The sequence below is a fragment of the Trachurus trachurus genome (genome assembly GCF_905171665.1).
Source record: "Trachurus trachurus genome assembly, chromosome: 3".
Lineage (NCBI taxonomy): Eukaryota > Metazoa > Chordata > Actinopteri > Carangiformes > Carangidae > Trachurus > Trachurus trachurus.
This window is the reverse complement of record NC_139893.1, coordinates 35,668,289-35,688,372: the sequence shown is the minus strand read 5'-3', so window position 1 is coordinate 35,688,372 and position 20,084 is coordinate 35,668,289. Positions and strand designations below refer to the sequence as shown.

General features: G+C 40.7%; 1 protein-coding gene across 1 annotated transcript in view; it reads left to right on the top strand.

Annotated features, from left to right (window-relative positions):
- Window positions 1-4,783: 4,783 nt before the first annotated feature.
- luzp2 (leucine zipper protein 2) overlaps window positions 4,784-20,084 on the top strand; it is a gene marked incomplete at its 3' end in the record, with an annotated part of 160,469 nt that continues 145,168 nt past the window's right edge. The window contains exon 1 of the mRNA XM_083999239.1: window positions 4,784-4,892. Coding sequence (XP_083855365.1) covers window positions 4,831-4,892 — 62 coding nt within the window. The 5' untranslated portion in view covers window positions 4,784-4,830. The remainder of the gene's footprint in view (window positions 4,893-20,084) is intronic.

Sequence of the window (20,084 nt, the reverse complement as noted above, 5' to 3'; positions counted from 1 at the left end):
AAGTGCTTTTTAGCAAGGCATTTGAGGCAGTTTGCCCGGTGCAGTAACTTATTGGAAAACAGTATTGATTTTTTTCTGTCAGCTCCATTGGTGAATGTGCTTAAAAGGTTTAAATGTTGGGAATCTGAGCATCTACTGTACAGTATGCTGCAAAACCCCTTCATGGATAAATAAAGGATTTAAAAAGAAAAAGAAAAACATAGAGACTCATGGCTCTTTCTGCTGGATTCAGCCAAATAATATATGGCATCAAAGGCTCGAAGACTTGGCGGCCATGTCTACTATATTTTGACAGCTGGTAGGCAAGCTCTGCTTTTTCCTCACTTTTGAAAAAAATTCTCATGCAGCCCTGCAAATACACACTTACATTTATATGTGGGAACCTTACTGACATCATGTATCCCAGAGCACCTAATGCCAAACTATTATGACATTTTAGAAAGGAAGTTATTTTGCAAAGCACATTTCATACAGAGTTGCAGTTCAAAGTGCTTTTCAGTCTACATAATAAGATAAATAAAACATGCTTTAAAACATTTAACATGCAGCTATAACGTGATCATTTATTACCTGACAAACCCTTGCCGCTGTTCTAATCTCCATCCATACAGTACCAAGCCCAAAATCTTAATTCTAAAACCAAGTCTCGAAAAACTTTGCCCCTCAAACGTGCCTTTGAAGTGAGAACCAGCCGCAATTTGGAAAACTGTCTCAAACTCAAAGTGGTCCTCAGAAAGATAGAAACACAAGAACCCACCCACCCACACAAACACAGATACCAAAATACTTTGCACCAACAAATAAACAGCAATTAACTGTTTAACAGTGAAGCGAGTCGCCCAACTCAAAAGAATCAGCATCCTACAGGACTGTCACATATGCAAACGAATGCTACAGTGCACCTTTGAACGCCTCACACCTGAAGTCAGTTTGCGCTGCTTAAGTCCAATATTCATCACTTCTTCTGCAGAGATCACAGTGCGGATAAAAAGCTGAGATACTGACTTTCTACTTTTTACTTCATAGCCAAAATCTTCAAAATTGCCTGCGTAAGATATTTGTTGCATCACTTTGTGGATGTTTATGACTGTGACTTTGCTTACAGGCATTAAGAAATGTACTCAGAATAATATTTTTTTTACATGCTGTAAGGCATGCAAGAAATAGTTAATGGTGTTAATGCATCATAATCAGCTGGAATGCTGTTAAATGCAACTGAAATCACTTGATCTGTGTGTTTTGGAAACAAGTTGGTACCAAAAAGTTAGCCTACAGAAATGTTTAATGCAAAACTGCTTTAACCCCTTTAACACCCACTGGCCTGTGTGTCTTGTTGCTTGTAATTAATGCTTGGCCCGTCCCACCCTGGACAGACCAGTGTGTGTTTTTAGGGGTTTAAGGAGTGAAAATAAAACATACAATGAAAAGTCTTCTGTCATTTTACTCAGTTTTTATGTAAAGTGTTATACACAAACTAGGGGCCTGCAGGAAAGCATTTTGTCCATGCAGAATTGACAAAAAAAGAAAAGAAAAAAACATTAAAGCAGAAGTAAGCGATCCGGTTGTTTTGGCTAATGCTGCGTTCCAGGCAGGCTTTTGAAACCGTAAGTTACAGCTTCAAGTCACGACTTACGACTTTGTAGCGTTCCAGGCAACCCGCAACTCGCGTTTCTCCGACCTGTTGCCTGTGAAAGTCACTATAACGGCCACTCGTAACTTCCGACCCGTGAACGCGCACCAGATCGAACTGGTACGACTTCACAGGTCGGAAAAACACGAGTTACGGGCTGCCCTGAACGCACCATAACTTATTGTCAGCCGACGGAGTTAGCAGCCCCCGCCCTCGTCATGGATCTATTGGTCCTCGTCCCTACGTCACCACATTCACGCGCATCCCTTGGCTGCACACACAGCCCTTCATGCCGTTCTCTCTCCTCATTGGATAAAAATTGTAGGATACGATAAATGTTTTCTCCTCGGCTCAGAGCAGAGCAGAGGGACTGAGAGACCTGTGTTTCGGTCCAAACACTCTATGTAAGTGATTGCTGTCGGAAGATATAACTATTTAAGACTTATATTAACACAAAAATATCGCTTACTTCTGCTTTAAACAGGACTTGGCTCTGACAAAAATCAAACCGTCCCATTTTGGGCATGATAAAAATTCAAATGAAGCATTCATAAACAAAATATACAAATCAACTGATGTGACATTCAGGTTTAGCTATGGGGATTTATCCAAACATAATCTTCCATAATATCAACGATTCATACTCATTTTATGGTAATTATTCTTCATTATGATGAGATGCTCAACAGGTTGGCTCAGAGGACTGGGACTACAAGTTTCTGGCTGATGTGATACATGATTGAGACAGATTACGGAGGTCCACTGAGGATGCTCTCACCAGTAACCGAGGCAAGCTGCGGTCTAGCAGACTCATTACAACTGGTCACCATGGGTTTCCAAGCATGAACTTCTAATTAGACCAAATAAATGGGTGGAAATCTTTCAGTTTGGAAAATGGGCTACTATTTGGGTACAATAGAATCCAAAGTCTATTAAACCTGTAATGAAAACCATTTATCATGCCTATGGTGTGTGACCTCCACCTTTTGTATGGACTGCTTAATATTCTAGCTGTATTACACTGGCTTGGAGTCTAACTTGAAACGTCCTCTCAGTCCTCAACATTTTGTTCTTGAGCTGTTTTTACTTTCATAAGGTTAACCTCGAACTTCAAAGCGATTCGCAGGGCAAGCGAGGCCGGGAGTTATATGAAGCCATTACAGCGCATTTCTACTTTTTTTTCCCTCCACAGTGGTTGATTTAAAGAATAAGTGGTGTGCTGTATGTCTTAGTTTTCAATGCTGACATTCACTCAAATAATTATGCCAAAACATGATTTGATAATGGATTTCTTTGCCCCCACATTAAGATGCTGAATATATTTCAGCATTTCTCTTAGACTTTGTGGACATTTTGTCTTATCTTGCCATAGCATAGCATAGCCATTTTTTTTATGTATATACTTCACAGGGGGTAGGTGATGACTGCATACACCTGTGAGCTGATATAAGGATTTAAGCCATTTTACCACATATACAGCAGCTACAGTATATGTGGGTGTATTGAGGCTATTGTGGGCACCGTCATCAATAAATCAGCTGTGAAATGAATAGCTGTATGGTATTTTTAATATAATCCAAGCACTGGTAGGATAACGATCCTTTGTCAGCTATGTAATTCATTGAATTTAAAAAAAAGGGCATTTCAACCAGATACTCAACTGAATTTTGATTTATCTGAAATGTGGCTTCACAGCAACACTCAGGACATCCACTGAGCTGGAAAGGCTATCTCGTAGATAACCTGACATGGAGCAATCACTGTCAGCAAGAGTGTGATGGTGGACTGTGTTTACATCCACAAGAAAAGGTGGTGAGTGCTTGGATGTTTCCACACACTGCTCTCTGCTGGTGGACTTTCTGAACGTTAAGTGCATCTGAGTGCTAATGTAAGGAGTGGCATCGATGCTCAACAAATTGCACACCGACAGAGGTTGTGCTCATTGACTTTTTGAAATTTATTTGAAGCTTTATCTACAATTATGATTGTTATTATTATTGATATATTTTTTGAACTCAAGGATTGTTTTGCCTGTGTCACTAAAGTCCGTGTTGTTTTCTGTTGTGCATATGAAACAATCAACCTAAGCCTGAAGATAAAGTTAGACATATTGTAAGGGCTGATTTTATCCATATTCCTTATGTATCTACAAGGGATTTTATTTTTAAACATCTTTTGAATAGTTGATTTTAAAAATCTTGATTTAATAAAAAAACAGCTTTTTGCCCTTTGTTGCTCAGAATTGCATTGCCAGTGATGTAAGCTTCTTTCTCTTTTAGAATTTCATTTTCTCAGTTTCATTTCAGTTTTCTGACATTCATTTGAATTTTTATTTCACTTTAGCCGGCTGCTGCTTGATTTGAACAAAATGCATTCATTTACTTCTCCATGATAGGACATGACATTTATCTCCAATGCGAAAAGGGAAAACATTTAATCCTAATGGCGACAAGAAGCAGAGAGGGAGAGGAAAATGAAATAAACACTTGGCATCATAGTTTATTGTTACTATTAATTTGGGATCCCCCCCCCCCCACTGAAGGTAATTGATGATCTTTTCATGTTCCACAACTCATCCACCAACAAAGTGACCTTGCTTTGTGTTTTCAGCACAGGGCTAATTACACTAAATCTATTAGTGCCTTGCTTTAACTGAACTGTGACTTCACTGTTAGTCAACTGTTAACCCCTTGAGTGGTCTTTGTAGTGATGACCTGGTTTTCCCACTCTTTCCATTAAATGCCCTATCTCCTCCTATCAGCCCCGTCTCTCTATCTTAGGTATAAACAGGCAGGATGAAATGAATGGGAGAGAGGTGTATTGTTGGAGGAGCAACCGGCACCAAACAATGGCAAGAATGCTTTTCACCAATAGCTGTAGCTATACGGGCGCTGACATCATATCACTCCCACATCTCTCTCTTGATTTCAGCCCCACCCGCTCCTTTCCATTAGCAAGTCAGTCCGTGTCCCTGTGTTATTTAAAGCCAGAGATCCTCCCTCTCACCGAGCCACTGTGTTGCATTTGTCTGCCTCTCTGCTTGTGTGTCTGGGTGTGTGTGTGTGCGCCGTGTGTGTGTGTAGGAGAGTGCGCTAAAAAACCCAGGCAGCCAGTTGGAGAGCTAGAGAGCGGGGAGAGAGACACGGGGGGAAAGGCAGAAAGCATCTGAGAAGGAAGAAGGAACGGAGTGTGAGACAGCTATGAAATTCATCCAAGCTATTTGCTTACTGCTTCTCTGTCCAGCTTTGAGCCTCAACACCAGGTAAGAGATAAATAAGGAGAGATTTTTATTTATTTTTTTTGGACAGTTTCTGGTAGACACTCTGAAAGAAAAGAAGGGTATAGGTTTGCATACAATAGGAAATCTTAGATTACTAATCTGAAGGGGCTGTTCAGTCTTGTCAAATGCTGAAGCCTTAATTTCTCCTGGCAGAGGCTCTATGCGAGCTAAGCGTGTTGGAGACTGAAAGACTTTGAAGGAGGATGGAAGAGCTTATCTGTTGAACTAGGCTATTATCTTTCTCAGTTCTGGGCAGGCTGAGGACACTTGTCCTTTTGTGGTGGTAATTCACTGAATGCGATGCTTCTTGAATAGTGGTGACATTGCTTTTTTCGGGACTTTTTGCTGCCTGCTGGTCTGGCAGGGAGCAAGTTGAAGTCGGGGGGGAACTGCGAGAAAGGACAAGGCTACTTGTGTTGCAGTGTCTTGAAAAAGAGCAGTTGTGTGCGTGTTTGTCTGCGTGCTGTGTGTGTGCGTGCGTGTGCTTTAAAAGAAGCCGGGGGAAGAGTGATGGGCAAGAAGAATGAATAAGAGAGAAATGTGTGGACAGAGGGAGTTTTGATGATTAATTAAATCATTGATAAAATCGTCTTTCTTCTTTGCCAGCGCCTGACACCACTGCCTTAATGAGAGCCGTGAGTGGAAATTCAGGGCTTTGACTATACCATGGAGACATCACACGCAGGATGGCATGCATTATAAAACTTGCCTTTCCTTTTTCTTCCTCAGCGCCCCAAAACATTTCAATACTGTTCCTCATCTTTTCCTGGTGAATTAGTTGAATGCAGTTGCTGAGGAATGCATGTGCAATGAGAACGATGTCTTTGAAGTCAGTGTCTCCTCTCTGTTTTCATTGACTACATAGACAAATACCTACATTCTTTTGGGGCGTGATGCCAAACACATGAACATCCACCCTGTGAATAATGCCTTCTGCCCTGGGAGCTACATTAGACTGAGATTTGTAGAGAAAGAAGTCAAGGTTATTGCCCACATTCAACATATTTGTCAATACCGGAGAGGTACACTGATGATGTATGAGTCGTATAACTACTAGTAGTATTGATGTCTTAACCTCAAACATTTAACACTCAGCAAATTAAGCTCTCACACACCCTTTAACACACCTACAAATTTGTTCACATGAGGTAAATGCATAAATAACCCTCAAGGAGCAGGTCTGAATACATCCACTTTGTTTTATCACCTTATAAATAGACTTATTTACTTATGAAAATGAAACTAAAGCTTGTTTGCTTTATAAATATGGAGTTTATTTTTTGCTCACCATGTGTGCTGTTATCAAGGTGATTTTATTTGATGTTTTCCATGCTTATTGCAGAGGGAGGCATTACAGTGGTGAAATCTGGCAGGTCAGCTCAGATTGAATGCTACCCCTGAAGCGACGATGTCATAAAAAGTAATTAGCAGAACACAGAGATAATCAGCTTCAGGAAAAAAGAAAGAAAAAAAAAACACTGAAAATTCAGTGTAGGTGGCTGTTCCAGGCAAAGGTGATGCCTCATCCGTGACCCACTGAACCTTATTTTTAAATGCGGGAAGAATAAAACAGAACATGTGCTGCGGCTGAAAGCTGATCTGCGGTGCCACATCTGTCTGCTTCACCCACAGGAAACACAAGCTATGACCAGCTAATCTTATAATGTTGTAATTAAGGGAGGGGAAAAAAGACAATTTGTGGGAATTTAAATAATAAATGGGATCTGATTACAAGTACATGAAACGACATTTTACAGTATTTTTAGACCGCTTCATTCATTACACACTTTGACCCAAAAGAGGATCTTCTCAGTGTGGTTCTTAGACTGTAGACTGACAGAAATACCAAACAGTCTTGGAGCACAGCCCACTGGTTTGAAGCTGATCGTAATCAGTTTCACAGACTTTGTGAGAAAGTTGTTGATTGAACTCTATTGTTATTTGCGAGGCTTTAATTTGTCGTGTTGTAATTAATTACAATTTACCAATGTACTGAGAAGTTTGACCAAAAAAAAAAGAAGAAATAACAAAACCCCAACTCCCCTTTTCTGCATCTACTTTGTCTGTGAATGGAGACATCTCAGTAGTCATGATTGAAATCAAGCTTTTTTGTCTTGTTTTTTCAAACTACTGTTTAAAAGACCAGCAATGAACTTAGACAATCATTTGCGTTATTGGCATCTGTGACAGTGATGAGGGCTGAGAATCTTCAAATGGCATTGATTTTAAATTTCAGTTTTTAAAAAAGGACAACAATAAGGCTTCTACAAGGACAGTGAAAGGTTATTCTAGATTTCTGAATATCTGCCATCAGTCGGAGGGATCGGTGGATAGATTCAATTAAAGGTCACCACTGAAAAAAGGGGGGACTGGTTGATCCGGAGCCCATGTCCGCTCAGTCCCTGTTCCCCTCCCCCTGCAGAGGTTTACATGTGTTTTGTCTCCTGTTATCCCCGTCAAATATGCATAATTAGCTATGCTTTTAAGAGTCAGTTGTAATTAGCCAGCGTATTATCCTGCTATGTTGTCTTTTGATCTAGTGCTGCCCCAGAGTGGTTTGACTTAGGCAATAACAGTTGGCAGAGATGCATTTAACATAAAGCTAGTGAAATTGCTTTTATTATTTCTAACATGGCCGGAATTTGTTGAAAGCAGAACAGAATTTGATTTGTACTCCTCTTTTTTTGATGTACCTTTTTCAAACTGAAAATCTTTAAGAGATACTCATCTTTAATTTTTTATTTCTTCCTCTCCCAGAGAATAATACAATACTGTAGGCAGATTTTTTTTCTTTTCTTCCTGCTTTTGATCTTTCCAGCACTCAAAACCTTTCTTGAGTTGATTGGCTCCTAAAAACACCTGTCATATTTTCATTGTTACTCTAGAGGTCATGGGCCCAAACAAAGCTTATCATTTGTGACATCCTCATTTTTATTTTTCCTATTTTTTTTTCCGGGGGATAGTGTAACATTGAAGAGACTCTCTGCGAGGTGTATCTGCTGCTGCTGCAAAATGAAGTGTGACTTGAGCTGTCTAGTCTACATATTGCTCTGCCTCGCCTTGCTTGATTCACTATCGTCACATCAGCGGTGCGTGAGGGAATCCATTTCATATGTTAACTGCAACCTCCCATTATGTGACCTGATGGAGTTGCCTTAAGGAATGAGAATTAATGGAATAGGAACCATTTCAATTTTTATGTATGATAGCAGCATTTGTTAAGCCTTTGGTCGATGTTTAATTCTGTTTTATATCCTAACATCTTAAAGGCATCTTGAGAGATTTCTCAATTGCATTATGCATGCTAACACGCTCGGATATACAGTATATACTGTGTTATGAGAAATACAATAATTCACAATTTAGAATTTTAGAGAATATATTTCCTCATTATCTCTGCAAAATTTGTAACGTTAACTCTTTTGATGCTGGCCCCCTTGTTCCCATGAGCTTGATTAAGAAGGATTTGTTTTTAATGAATTGAGTGGGTTACTCAGGCCACATAATGGTGATGCGGGGCTATGTGTCATAGCAGAAATCAATTGGTACTTAGGAAGAAGACAAGGCTGTATTGACATTGGTCCCATGAGATATGACTGTCCACCTCTGGGTCAGGGTTGGGGAGGCGACCACAGTGAGGCCGTTCCTTTGCATTTGGCTTGTTTGTCCCCCCGACCCCTCCTCTCCTGCAGATCAAACGGCTCCACCTTTATACACATTCTAATATTCAATATCAGAGAAAATTCCCCGAAAAATATTTGACACATTGTCTTGACACCATCTTTGATGTCTCCTACCTGAGCAGACTATTCGTGGAAACAGTGATATCTGGTGGGATCTCTGCAGCATCAAATATTTATGAATATTTTGGACGCCAATTAAAAGGACTACAGAGAGCCTTGGATTGCTCGTACAGGGCAAACACACAGCCCCATTGCTTTATATCTTAACATCTGCCTGTGGATATGAGCATATTGTAAATTAAATGGAGTCTCTCTTCAATCTCTCTTTAGGGTCGGATATGAAAAGGAGGGTAGTTTACGAGACGTGGTGATTAACGATGGAGCTGGGCGAGGGTTATAGTAAATGTGACATTATATTGTTGACCTTGGTCATTTCCCCAGTGTGATAACCTTTTGTAATAACAGTATGTTGTCCTTATATCAATCCATGACACTCTCACCAGTGGGCTAAGTATTATATCAAGTTAACGCATGAAGACACGTCTCAGTATTTGTACAGTTTCTTGTCATTGAGGCTGATTTCAAGGATAAGACAACGTCTCATTGTTCACTCGCTCCTCTGCTGAAAGGCGGCTGATAGGTGCCGGGCTTCCTCCAGCACTTCTCTGCTCCATCTGTCACATGTTTGCTGAGTTGAAAACATCCCACAGATCATCATTTACATCCGATCAATACTTTTCTTACAAGTGACAATGAATAAATTCAATCAAGACGTACAGCAGCTGAGAGAAACTCCCTGTGATATCTCATTGACAAACACTAGCAGCCCACAGTTTTCTATTGTTTCTTTTGTATTTCTGCTTTTAAAAAATGCAGAGATGAAACCTGCGGCACACAGAGCCGAGGTGTTCACAAACATAGGGACGGTGAGAATTGACTGGAGGTCAAGTGTGGGGAAGATGTGGAATTAGACCAAACTATTGACCGGGGGTTGGGGGATAGTAATGTCAATCTATACATTGATGGACTGCAATAGTTAGCGGGGATAATGACTGAGTGGAAACAATCCACCTCTTATCTGCGGGCATTGTTTAGCACTTGGATGATGAAAGAGCAACTATTCTGAGCAAACAGGGCTTTGCTGAGGTGAGTGTGGAGTGCTGAGCCCGGCTGTTGTTTTCTTTCACATGAGGCTTGGCCGTGTCGCCGTTTGTCTGCATTGCTATTGAGCGAGATCTCCACCACTAACATCTAAATGAACTAGTGCTTCATTTATCCTGGAGCACATCGTTGCATGTTTGAACCGATGCCGTTGCATAAACATTCTTCTGCTTTGCGGAGGGCAGTTGGGCGGGAAGTGGTTAAAGTCTGATGGGCTACCTCTGAATGACTTTTAATATGCAGCAGTGATCTGTGTCATGATTATGCAACCAAAAATATCAATGTGCCTGGAAAATTACCTGGAGAAAAAGACGTAGCGTAGCTTCACATTCAGGCTCCTGTCTCCAAATGACGTCTGCAGCGGAGACATGATTACAGATGTGGCTTTCAGGGGCGGGGTTTGAGTCCCCGTGATGAGAGGAAATGATATTTGTGCAGGCTGGTAATGTCCTCGGCGCCAATGATTATTGAAATTCAAAGGACATAGTGCAACGGTCACACCATGGCAACCACATTGGCCACATGACAGTAATGAAGTGGGCTACAATAAACAGAACCTTAGGTGGCTCCTACAAATGAGAAAGTAATTAAAAGGACCGCGATCAGTGCAGGTTGAAGAGCGGCCAGACGTTTTATATTCAAGGCCGCATTTCAGGTGCTGTGCTGTTGCTCTCATTGCTCTCAGAAGACATTTGAAACAACAGCAGTGTTTATTCTTCAAACACTCAAAGTGCGTGTCATAGATTAGTTGTTATCAGGCTTACTGGAACACAAGGTTTTATCGTTGAATAGCATCATCTTCTAATGTGGGATACAGGAACCTGAATATTTGCACTGTGTTAAAAAAACAAGGGTATTTGGGATGATGTGATTTAGAGGAAGATGACAAATTAAAAGCCACTGCAGACTGCTGTCCTGTCCTCATGCAGAGAAAGTAACAGAGATGGCATTTTAATAGTCAGAAATACAGTATGTATAAAGGAAAGGAAAAGTGAGTATATCTCTGACTGTACTTAGTATAATGTAGCTGTTCTGCTGTTAACTTTGTCTTAGATGGCTTAAAACAATTGTCATTCTCTTGGCATTATTGTCAGCAAAGAAATGAGACACATAATAACATTTAACATCGACAGATGAATGCACTTCAGATGCATGCACATAGCAGTTGTCAAAAGCTGTACATAATTGAAAAGACAATATTCATAATACCACTTGCTCAGTGTTTTCTCTCTGTTCTGCCTTTGCAGTGTTTTGTCGAAATATTCCTATTGGTAGGGCATTGTTTACAGTGGATAACTGATACAGGACAGTTTAATCAAAGCCACTATATGGCTTTTATTGATTATTAGATATAAAATAAACAAGTGTCAAAGTCAAAACAGAATGGTACCATGTAGCAAGTCCAAATGAAGATGCACATTGTGAAAGATAAAAGCACTTCAATCCATAGCACAATAACTGTAATTCAAAACAATAAAAGTAAATCTGTAAAACTACATTAACTTGTGTCTTTAGGGGATAGGTCTGGGTAGTGAAAGTTTTTGTGGGAAACAGCTGCACTCTGTTTTTGGAAACCAGGTTGCGGCTACATTTGCAAGTTTGGAAAACCAAAACAACATGTTTTCATAATTCCCTGTTGGACTTATCACTACAAACATATTCCATGCTGCACATTGTCACATAGGGGTGTCACGACTTCGATTTTTTATTGAAATCGATCGAAATTACGTCACGATCTCGAGCATCGAAGTCAAAGAGAGGATCGACGACCCCCCCCCCCCCTCACCCCGCAAAGCTACAACTGCCCGTTGTCCCCATTGCGCACCAAGCGTCTTGTCAGTCACTGGTCCGAGTTCTCCTTTACTTTTTATTTCGAGACAACACTCACTCATTCTCTCTCTCTCTCTCTCCCTCCCTCGCTCTCTCTCTCTTTTTTTTTTTTTACCGGCGGTGTCAGCTGATGTGCACGTCTGCAGCAACCCAAACAAATGCACATGTTGACTGGCTCTTTTCCAGCCACGTGATTGGTTCGGCACAGCGCAACTCTCAATATCATTGGCTATTTGCCAAAACATGGATGAATGAAAACTATCGACCACGTCTCATATTTCTATCGAAGAAAAGTTATTTCACAATTTATAGCGTTTTATCACCCAGCCCTGGTGGGCTACTGTCCCCCTCCTACCTGGGGAACAGGAGGGAGACACAGCTCTAACTACACAACACCGACAAGCACTGAGAGCCACATGTTGCAGAGACGTTATAAGATAAAAAAAAAAAAAAAACAACAAACAACAACCCGCAAATAATAAGCCGACGAAAAGCTGCAACTTGCCACTTTTTGTCGATGTATTATTTGCGGGGGCTTTGGGGTATCGACGGCGGAGGATCCGGGACTGATTGACTGTGGACCACCGCCAGTCTGATCAGGACCTGATCATCAGGTCCATGGCAGCACAGCAGCTGCAGCTCTGCCCCATTGTCGGTCACATGACTCTCCGTATCAGCGCAATCTCGTTTACATTACATTAAGCCGACATCAGGAGAATAATGAGACACGACGGTAAATTAATGAAAATAAAATGATGATAATGTACAGATATATTGGTTTCAAAACCTTGGGGGCAATTTTGGCCCCTGGATCATGATTTTTGGGGGCATGTTACCTTTATATTGTAAATAAATTATTTAAATGTGACCATTAGTGCCTAATGTGATACATTATGGAAATTGCATCACTTATATGTAGCCCATCTTTTGAAATAAGATTTACTGTACAAAATTTGATGAATAGAACCAATGATCGTAGACTCTAGTCTGAAAATAGCATAGGCCTCTGTGCTGTAAGAAAAAAAATAATAATCGAGAATCGAATCGAATCGTGACCCTAAAATCGAAAATCAAATCGAATCGAGGATTTGGATAATCGTGACACCCCTATTGTCACATGATGTCACAATCTTTAGTGCATCTTGAAAAATCAAAGAACTGAAAAATTCTAATTATTAGTAGCAAGGAATCTTAAGTTTTATTTTCTTCTATAAGTTTGTTTAGTTCATGTTGTCTTTCTAGTAGGGCTGGGACGATATGTTTTTCTCCTGATTCGATTCTTCTACGATTTTTTGGATGGCGATTCGATTTAAATTGCGATTCTACAATATTGCCGATTCTCTCGATTTTTTGTCTGCATTTTTTACATTTATCTGCAAATACTGTAGGAGCCTATAGATTAACATACTCCATTATAAAGTGAACTTGAACCCTTTTCAAAACATGTACTCTCTGTATGTAAAAAAGGCTAACAAATGCACATTGCACAATATTTAAAAAAAAAAAACGATTTAATAAAGTCTAATAAATCGTCAATAAAGATATCGCGATATTTATGCAAATTGTTTTTTTCTCCTACCCCTACTTTCTAGTGTAATTTAAAGTGAAAAAAAAAATATATTGACTGATTGTTTTGGCCACTGCAGGACAGCAGAAACAAGTTGTGAACACAGTATTCACATATCCCGTTTTAAATTGATGTGCCAATCATGTTAGGAAAATGTGTTCACATATTTAACATTTACAGACCAAGAGATAAAATGTTTAGTTGAAGTACCTCTAACCCGTATGGAAGTCCACTGTCTTTCAGCTCTGATTTGGTCTCTACCTCCTACCTCCATATCTCCTGAGGGAGCTGTTTGCTCCAGCATGTTTTGTTGATTATTGTTTGGTGCTCAGCGGGTAATGTGCAATGGCTTTGGGAGGTTTTTTTTCTTTCTTTTTGCTGCTGCTGGAAATGTGGGTATGAAGTAGGATGCAGTGTGAGTGAACCAGAACGGTAAAGGTAAGGGCAAGGCAGGACAGGACAGCTACAGTAAACAATGAAGTGAGCTGCAGATTGAGGGGAACAATTCAGTGTAGGTCAATCACTACGAGTCACCCTTTTCACTTTGTCATTTCATATATTGTATAGATTAGAGCCATCAAGACAAGCCTATAGTTTCGATGTAAATCATTATCGCTCTTATCATCCACTCCCACGGCGCTGTCACTACAAATATGAGAGTTCTGTTGTCACAGTGACTCCTGTAATTGGCAGACACTTAATTGCTCAGGATGCTTGTGTTCCTGTGTTGTAATGAGTCATTAGTGGAAGCTTGGCTTGGGTTTTTGTTACATAGTACAGTGCAATATGTATAACCATAATAAACAAAAGCTGTGCACTGTCCCTCGTCTCAGTGGCATAGGACATATAAATTGTGTCTGTTCTCTCCAGGGGATAGCTATCAAGCACCGATGAGTCAATTCCCTCTGAAGCAAAAGGAGAAGGCCTCAGTCACTTGCTCATGAATGTAGAGTGATGTTCAGGGCCCTTCATATGTATGTTCTATGATGTACTGGAGGTGTCTGGCAGGATATTAGATTCAAGTCAACGTCTATACATCGTCCACCTTTTACATGATTTAACTCGGCTCGATCCTGACGTCTTTCTCCAAGTCTAAGGTCTTGGCTTTTTATTTGCGCCGTTATTCAGTGTAGACATTAACAGAAGTTAAAGCAGAAGTGAGTGATATATTTGTGTTAATATAAGTCTTAAATAGTTATATCTTCCGACAGCAATCACTTACATAGAGTGTTTGGACTGAAACACGGGTCTCTCAGTCCCTCTGCTCTGCTCTGAGCCGAAGAGAAAACATTTATCGTATCCTACAGTTTTTATCCAATGAGGAGAGAGAACGGCATGCAGGGCTGTGTGTGCAGCCAAGGAACGCCGTGAATGTGGTGACGTAGCGACGAGGACTGTTATGGTGCGTTCAAGGAAACTCGTATTTTTCCGACCGTGAAGTGGTACCAGTTCGATCTGGTACGAGTTCACCGGTCGGAAGTTACGAGTGGCCGTTATAGTGACTTTCACCGGTAAAACAGGTCGGAAAAACACGAGTGGGTTGCCTGGAACGCTACAAAGTCGTAAGTTGTGACTTGAAGCTGTAATTTACGATTTCAAAAGCCTGCCTGGAACGCAGCATTAGCGAAAACGACCGGATCACTCACTTCTGCTTTAAGTGGTTGTTTTGTTAATTACTATCAGGGCTGCCACTGGTGAGTCACATGTTGCCAAATACCATCAGATATCTTATTTTGTCCAAACCATAGGTCTAACAGCCAAAGACAATTAATAAAGAGTGAATAAGAGGGAATCGGCACATCCTCGTGTTGGACAAGGCTGGAACCAGATATTTGGCATTTCTGCCTAAAAATGACAAGGAGAACAAAAATAATCTACTTAATCTCAAACAATCCCCTAAAGAAGTCAACAATTACCCTGGGATTTGTTCTGTTTATCTTCATCATCTCACTTGCGTAGCATTGTGGCACAATCTCAGGATTTCAGTGGATGAATAGTTTTGCATTGTTGCCAAATCAGTCAACGTTTTAACATTGTGTCGCTTTGACTTTAAAATCATGAGACATGTTTTACAAACAAAGACACTCATTGGTGATGACAATTGCTAGGGCTGTCAATCAATTAAAAAAAAAAAAATACTGCACAATTTTCTATAATTAATCGTGATTAATCGTGATTAATTTATTAACGAACTAACTAATTGCAACTAATCAACAACTAACAAACATTGTCCCCTCAGTAGATGGGCTGCTGTCTCTGATAAGACCCGCCGGTCCCGGTCGCTGATCCCACAGGTGGAGTTTCACTTCAACCAAAACGTCGGAGCTAACTTCCAAACAGGCGTCATTTGGATAAACTAACGGCATATTGGGCATAGACAGTTAATTACTCGCATGAAAAAATATTGAAACTCAATAAAGTGACGAATAACAGCGCTACAGCCTGGTTAGCCTGCACACGTCACCAAAGATTTGGGCCACCGGAAGTGAACAAAATGATTATTGCGTTCTTTTTTTTTTTTTCTTTTTTTTCTAGAGGGTGTAAACAAAACAATTTAAGAATGATTGATGTTGGATCAAAACATTTTGTCCATAGGTGAACACAGTCAGAAACACAAAAGTTAAAAAAACAAACTGCGGAATTGATAGCGGGCAGTTTTGGTATGGAAGACACACTTTCTTGATATTTTTGAGTTGAATCCAGTGTGAATATTCTCCTGATAAGCACATATTCATTAAGACATTTTCTCCTGCACTGTAGAAAATCCTCTGGGGATTCATTAATTACAGCAGCTACAGTACATTGGGTTTAAATATCACACATAAATGTCATTCAGGCTGAGGGAGATGAACACTTACCTGCTGTTTGAAGGATTTTCTTCATTCCTTACCTCCCAGCTGCCATAGCCCCCACCCCCCCTTCCTTTATCCAGAGACGAGTTGCTAAGCAGACACAGGCTTTCTCAGCAACAGCATGTTTCACATTCAGAAAGTTACACTCTTTCACACCGGGGAGCTGCCCTTCACAGATCACATGGGCGTCTTTTGAACAGCTCCACTGAAGCAGTTAGTTTGCGCGAAGGGGTAGGGAAGGGGGGGGGGGGGTCACATTTTCACCTTTCCCACCCTGATTTTCTCAGCCTTTTGTGGGATACAGCTCTCAGTCATAGACTACTTTCCTAATCATTAAGCTGCCACCAGCAATCTATCCATTCCCCAATTTCATTCTGTTCAGCTGTTTAATGGCTCATAATTGGTTCACTGCGGAATGAACCAAAGTGCTCAGAGGCATTACTCAGAAAATATCAGACGGATCAGAAAAATGTGGAGATATTGGTTTTGGCATGAACAAAAGATGAGGATCATAAATAATACAGATCTACACAAAAATGGTTAGATTATGTAAGAAAAACACAGGCAGAGCTCAGTGGTTTGTCCTTTTTATCAATATATTTATTGTGTCACACCATTTGTCTGTGCTCTAGTTATGTTGTCGTCTATTGAGACTTCCCTGTTTTGTAAAAGCCCTTTTTTTCTCCGTTTCGTTTTGCCAAGCAATAAGACACTAGTCTGTGCACTGAAGATTAATGCGTACTAAATGCTTGGCTATGGATACCAAATTAGAATCAGCCTATTGATGGTTCAAGTGGACTTTAAGCAAAATGACTCACTGGTTACTCATTGCTAACAACAAAAGTTGCCTGGAGACTTAAAATGTATTATAATTGAGGTCTTTGTTTACTTAGCACTTATGAATAATTAAAAATGTACAAAGGGGAAAAAAAGACGTGGAATCTATCCCAGTGGCGGAAACAATACCAGGAACACCTGTGCAAAATAACATGGTCCATGAATTCAGGGTCAGAGTCTTCTGTGGATTTTATTTTTTTCTGGGGGACAGAAACATAGCAGCACCTGTGGAGAACATTATATGAAACCATGGCCTTGTCCACACAGCTGAATGAACCACACACAGCTGAGGAGCCAAAGAGAAAAAATGATGTTGTATCATCCTGAGTGTTTTCAGTTCTTCTAATCTCTTCCAGTAGGCTATCAGTTCAGAGAAAACACAAGCAGCCCACAGAGAGCGTCCGTCCATTTTAAACTCTTTAAAGGGCCCATACTATGCAAAATCCACTTTCTACAGGTTTTGTAGTGGTCCTATGTGTTCCTGTGGCCTTTCTATGACGCCTGGAGGTGAAAAAAGTCTGTTCACTCCCTTAATTGATTTCTACACTTTTTTGAGATCGTGTCTCCAAACGGGCGAATTGGAAGTGCTGGCAGACTTGACGTCAGGATGCGCTGAACTCAAGTGACTCCACCTCCCGGTACTTCCTTATCCTCCCCCTGGGCCAGTCTGGAAAACCCTGAGCTCCGCCCGCTGACACTTTCCGGAACAGCACCCGCCCACACACGCTCTCTCTCTCTCCCCCCCCCGTCCGTCATTTGACATGAAGATGCGGTAGATACGGGAGGAGCGGTCGGTACCGCGGCGGCCAGATGATCCTTTTGAATCATTGACTGAAAAACAGCCGCCTGTCATTAAAAATGAAATCGCGGATCAGAGAATATTGGAATGATACCGCTTCTCATCAGCGCAGCGGTCCTCATCACGGAATGAGAGACATCTGAACGAGGAAGTCTCCTCTCCCGGCGCAAAACCACGTCAATATTCTCCAGTAGCGTCTCATCAGTCCATACAGCAGTGCACAGTTTGCGGGCTCCTCAGTTTCACTTGTTTTTTTTATTTGACAGTTTCACACAGAACTTTTTGATGGTAGTAGGAGTCTCTCCATGGTTCTCCTTCTGCCAGATGCCAGTCTCAGATTTTATTTATTTTTTTCAGAAATCAATGCCCGACCCCTGTCCCGATGTCAACACTGGCACATGTACCTGTAGTGAAAACCACACCCTCTCCCCGTGACAGGTGTGGAGTGGACGTGGTTTACACATCTTATTTGCATTTCAAGGTGCAGACACAGAAATGGCTCGTTCGCAGCAGAGCTCTGGAGAGCCACTTTAAGATTACTGAGATGTAGAGCTGCAGATTGATTTGGGGACAATACACTAGGATTACTATATGGTTGGACAACTTAGAACCATGTGAAATGGTTGAAAAACAGCATAATATGGGACCTTTAAAAACTATGTGCTGTGTTTTTTTTTTCTCAAAACATGCAGCTTTATTCTCTTCATTGTGGTAGTACAGAGGCGTTATACAGTACATAAAATATGTCAAAGTATTTTGAGTTTCAAAAAGGAAATCTCAACATAATCTTTTACAGAAGTAACATCTATGATACTTCTGACCAGTAGGAGCATAAAATATATTGAACATCCATTTTTTCAGCAGCAAATGTTCCACTTTCTACAGTTACTATTTGAATTCTGTACCGATTGTCTGCCATTGTCTATTATAATCACAGTATTATGACTATACAGTATAATATTATTTACAATACACTAGATGTGTGTGGTTATAAGCATTCACAAATGCAGATCTGTGTTTTGATCAACAAAATAAAATAATATAATCCTCTACCAAATGAAACTGGATTCTATATCAATGAACCTGTTTTAACATACTAGGACATATGGTATTGTGTGGGATTAGAAAAACCCTGTGTAGACATCTGTTTTCATTCGATAACTGGAAGCATCTTGGTTATAATGCACAGCACATAGTTTTTAATCTGTAAACATCCAGAAAGAGTAGGAGATTTTTCTTGTACCTCTCAAAATAGTATGGCAGTGTTTTTGACAATTTCTTATGCTTAAGTGTAAATATTGTTACATTGCCCATCAGAGTGATGTTCCCATAGGCAAGTGAACAAGCAGTAAAACCTGCCACATGCAGCTGTTGTGTGAAGACAACACAATATTGTGGGGCGGGGACTCACTTCCTTGCAGCATTCAGGGGGATCCGTGTTCCCATCCCCCTGTAGGAATTATTGCTGAGCAGTCTGTTTCAAGGGGAGCAGCATCAGCGATCAGATTATTCTCTGCTGGGTACAATTTGGTTTCTGGACTATTGTGGGCCATTTGAAGCTATTTTGGGACAGTTGTGCCTAATAGGTAATTCCAGTCGAGACTGAAACAAATCTGAATCCAGACAATGCAATTCCTTCAGAAAATGTGATGGGATTTGCTGCTGCTGCTGCAATCGTCCTTTGTCTAGTGCTTTCTACTAATAAGTCCAAACTGAACAGCTCTTGGGTTTTTGTCGAATGAAACTCAAGGCAAACAGCGTTATTTACTCTCTGTATGAGTTGTCAGGTTAAAGCAGAAGTGAGTGATATATTTGTGTTAATATAAGTCTTAAATAGTTATATCTTCCGACAGCAATCACTTACATAGAGTGTTTGGACTGAAACACGGGTCTCTCAGTCCCTCTGCTCTGCTCTGAGCCGAAGAGAAAACATTTATCGTATCCTACAGTTTTTATCCAATGAGGAGAGAGAACGGCATGCAGGGCTGTGTGTGCAGCCAAGGGACGCCGTGAATGTGGTGACGTAGCGACGAGGACTGTTATGGTGCGTTCAATGAAACTCGTATTTTTCCGACCGTGAAGTGGTACCAGTTCGATCTGGTACGAGTTCACCGGTCGGAAGTTACGAGTGGCCGTTATAGTGACTTTCACCGGTAAAACAGGTCGGAAAAACACGAGTGGGTTGCCTGGAACGCTACAAAGTCGTAAATTGTGACTTGAAGCTGTAATTTACGATTTCAAAAGGCTGCCTGGAACGCAGCATTAGCGAAAACGACCGGATCACTCACTTCTGCTTTAAGTGTCTCTCTGTGTATTTTTGTGTCGGCCTTTCTTTAGCTCCACTAACTGTGTTGAGGCTTTTATTTTGAAAATCAGTCCATGTGTTTTTACCACCATTGAAATGAACAGCTGAATGACTCCTGTTCAGAGACTCCCAGTACGATC